The following is a 2,988-nucleotide window of genomic DNA, read 5'->3' on the forward strand; positions in this document are numbered from 1 at the left end:
CTATTTTCTGCGAAAAATATCTCGAGCTTGGATTTTTATCGGGCTGATGTGAAAACGCCTTTTGATAATGTGAAAACGACTCGAGAAATGAGCGCGATGCATCCCATCATGCCTAGCGTGTGTGACCCGATCGATCGAGGCAAACTGCACACAAATCATGAGGAATTTTTGAGAGGGCACACACATTACTGATGCTGTTTGCACATACTCAGCTGTCGAATTAGCTCGACAAAAATTCGGGCTGATTCTCTTCGGGCTGATGTGAATAAGAAATGAAATAGCGCGCTAACTCGCAATCGCGAAAAATTTCTCGAGCTTGGATTTTTATCGGGCTGATGTGAAAACGCCTAATGCGTGTGCAGTCCATTATCATACATGTAAAATCCATTCATTACAATATTCTACTCACTTGAGTATCCCACCAAAGAATCTATTTTCTAACATGCTACAGCATGACAAAATCGTCTTTCACATTTCACATTACATTGCATCAAATATGTAAAGTCTATCCGGAGTGCAGAAAGCTATCTCTCCACTCTCAAACTCTTGTAGAAAGTACCAGTTTCTTTCCTCTGGTTTTTGTATTTTGAAATCAGTGATGATATTGCGCACGTGCTCCAAATCTCTCGTGTATCGGTCGATACTGACAAGCCCCTCCCCGTGCTTCACCCAGGCTACAATGACCGAGTCATCTCTACAAACAGCTGGATAGGCTGACATTCCCTCTTCCTCCTTCTTCACGACATTCTCCTTCTTCCCCTTGCCATCAATGCACACGACAGTTGATTCATCTTTCAGTATCAGTTTCCCCATGGTGTGAAAGAAGAATAATTGCCAAGGTGTATATCCATCACACATTATTTCTCTGACAGCCTTATCACCCTGTGGGGTAAATACCTGGATATTCTTGGACTCCCAATAACTCACGTAGATATTATCATCTCTATCCACAGTGAAACCACCAATCCCTCCTTCATTATAACTCATCGTCTCAAACGTGACGTCAAGCTTCTCCCACTGTGGAGTGTAGAGTGACATCTTGCTGTCCGTGTCAGATATAACACTTCGACCATCGGACAGGAATCCAATATTCCTGACCCTGACATCCTTCAGCACGGACTGCTGTAACTCGCCATCAGGGGAGTAGAGATGGATTCCGCCTTGCCACGATCCCACCGCCATCTTACCTTCTGGTGCACGAGTCATACAGTCCATGCTGTCTGTGATAGGGAGTTCTACGTCTACTTTGACATCCCACGTGTAACCTTCCAGCTCGCCAAGATAAAGTTCATTGACCTTCACGTATCTACGGAATGAAATCTTCTGAGCTCGTTCTGCCACACCTCTCGGTGATTGGTCGTCAGGATTATCTCGGCCCAGGAAGCTCTTCAAGTTCTCGCATAGCGTGTCATGCGCAAACAAGGAGTCTTTCTCTAGCGGTACCTTCACACCGTTAGATACCAGCTCTTCCATTGCGTTCATTTGATAAATTGTTTGGTGACTCTCTTCTTCCATGACTTTTAATTTCTTCTCGAATTTTTCAGACAATCGTTTCACTTCACATTTCAGAGCATCTCTTCTGGCTGACAATAGTTGCATGTATTCATCGTAGGTCTTGTCAATGTCATTAGTGAGTTTTCTCATCATGTTTGTTATTTCATCGCGTTGTGTCTTGATGAAATCGATATGATTTTCAATGGTTGTTTTCTTTGATTTTGCCCTTTCTTGTAACTCCTTGATATTTTCCATCAATTTCTCCTCATGGATAGCTGCCTCTTCGACCTGGTGCCCTCCTTGTAAATGTTTTAACATCCCGCATCTTAAGCAGACGTACTCCTGACATCCGATACAGAAACACTCCTCATCATCGTTAGGATGTTTCTTACACTTCCGTCTCCTCTGTAGCGGAACTTTTCCCGAGAGCACTCCGCTCATGGCCACCACTACGTGGTTGGAGAACCTTTTCCACACAGAATGGTCTTTCTCACAGGATACACACATGTTTTCCCCGCAGTCCTGACAGTAGGACACAGCTTGCGGTTTTTCGTCCATGTCACAAACTGTGCATGTTGGACTCTTGGTTCTCACTTCGTCCACGAGAGAATTCAGGGGTACGACTGTTTGTAACTTACTCACATCTCCACTGGGTAGGGGCGTTTCTTCCCTGCATACAGGACATGCTATAGTTTGTTGGTTTGGTCGAGTTTGAGAGATACGTTCCAAACAGTCTTTGCAGAAGGTGTGAGAACACGCCAGTGATTTAGGATGGTTGAACAGTGTCAGACAGATAGGACACTCCAGATTCTGGCTGCTGATTTGATGAAACGTTGCCATGGTGTCTGTCTGTCTGTTTGTCTGTCTGATAGCAAAAGAATGAAACGCATTGACGAGTAGGCCTATAAGCAGAAATATGATATTAGCAGTTACCATTAAAAAGGAGAAAGTTCACAGTGCATGGTGTTGAAATGTTTCTACTCTTAAAATTGGACGAAGTCATGAAGCACAATTTAATAGACGTGTGTGAATAGTGTTTATCATTCATGTACTCTGTATGTTTTATATCCGAACCCAATAAACTGATTCAATGACAGTTCAATTGAATGGGGGAGATCACGTTTACTATAGCATATTGTTTTCCAGTGAGCCTGTCATAGGATGGTGCAAATTAAAATAAAGTCAGATGTTACTTGTTAGTTCCCTAAAGGAGTATATTGTATTAGTCAAACAACAAAGAGTTGTATTACGCTGCACTCACAAAAAAAAATATGATCAGGTGATTCGAGCAGTAAATAGATGAATCATGACTCTTTTATTTGTGACCTTTTATATTAACAGTAGCGAGAATATCCTCAGTGATATCGCAAACAAACCAAAAATGTTAAGTTAAAGTGAATATCAATGAAAAAGTGAGCTAAATAGTAGAGATTATTATTTAGAAACCTATGTCCGTTTGACTGCTGGTATGTCATGCAACAAGGAATCCTTTAA

General features: G+C 42.1%; 1 protein-coding gene across 1 annotated transcript; it reads right to left on the bottom strand.

Moving 5' to 3' along the window:
* Window positions 1-480: 480 nt before the first annotated feature.
* LOC139732632 (tripartite motif-containing protein 72-like) lies at window positions 481-2,334 on the bottom strand. The gene is made up of 2 exons (XM_071643489.1): window positions 2,049-2,334; window positions 481-1,919 (listed from the first exon to the last, which is right to left on the bottom strand). Exons 1-2 carry the CDS (start codon window positions 2,332-2,334, stop codon window positions 481-483), a joined length of 1,725 nt encoding a protein of 574 aa, XP_071499590.1.
* Between the last annotated feature and the right edge of the window lie 654 nt (window positions 2,335-2,988).

The sequence above is a fragment of the Diadema antillarum genome, unplaced genomic scaffold, assembly GCF_040938485.1.
Source record: "Diadema antillarum isolate AM-2024a unplaced genomic scaffold, OU_Dant_1.0 seq00000441_RagTag, whole genome shotgun sequence".
Taxonomy (NCBI): domain Eukaryota; kingdom Metazoa; phylum Echinodermata; class Echinoidea; order Diadematoida; family Diadematidae; genus Diadema; species Diadema antillarum.

Coding starts and splice junctions, on each gene's coding strand:
- LOC139732632 (XM_071643489.1), bottom strand. CDS start 2,334: ATGGCAACGTTTCATCAAATCAGCAGCCAGAATCTGGAGTGTCCTATC. Junction 1,920..2,048: donor ATGCACAGTTTGTGACATGG/ACGAAAAACCGC, acceptor GCGGAGTGCTCT/CGGGAAAAGTTCCGCTACAG.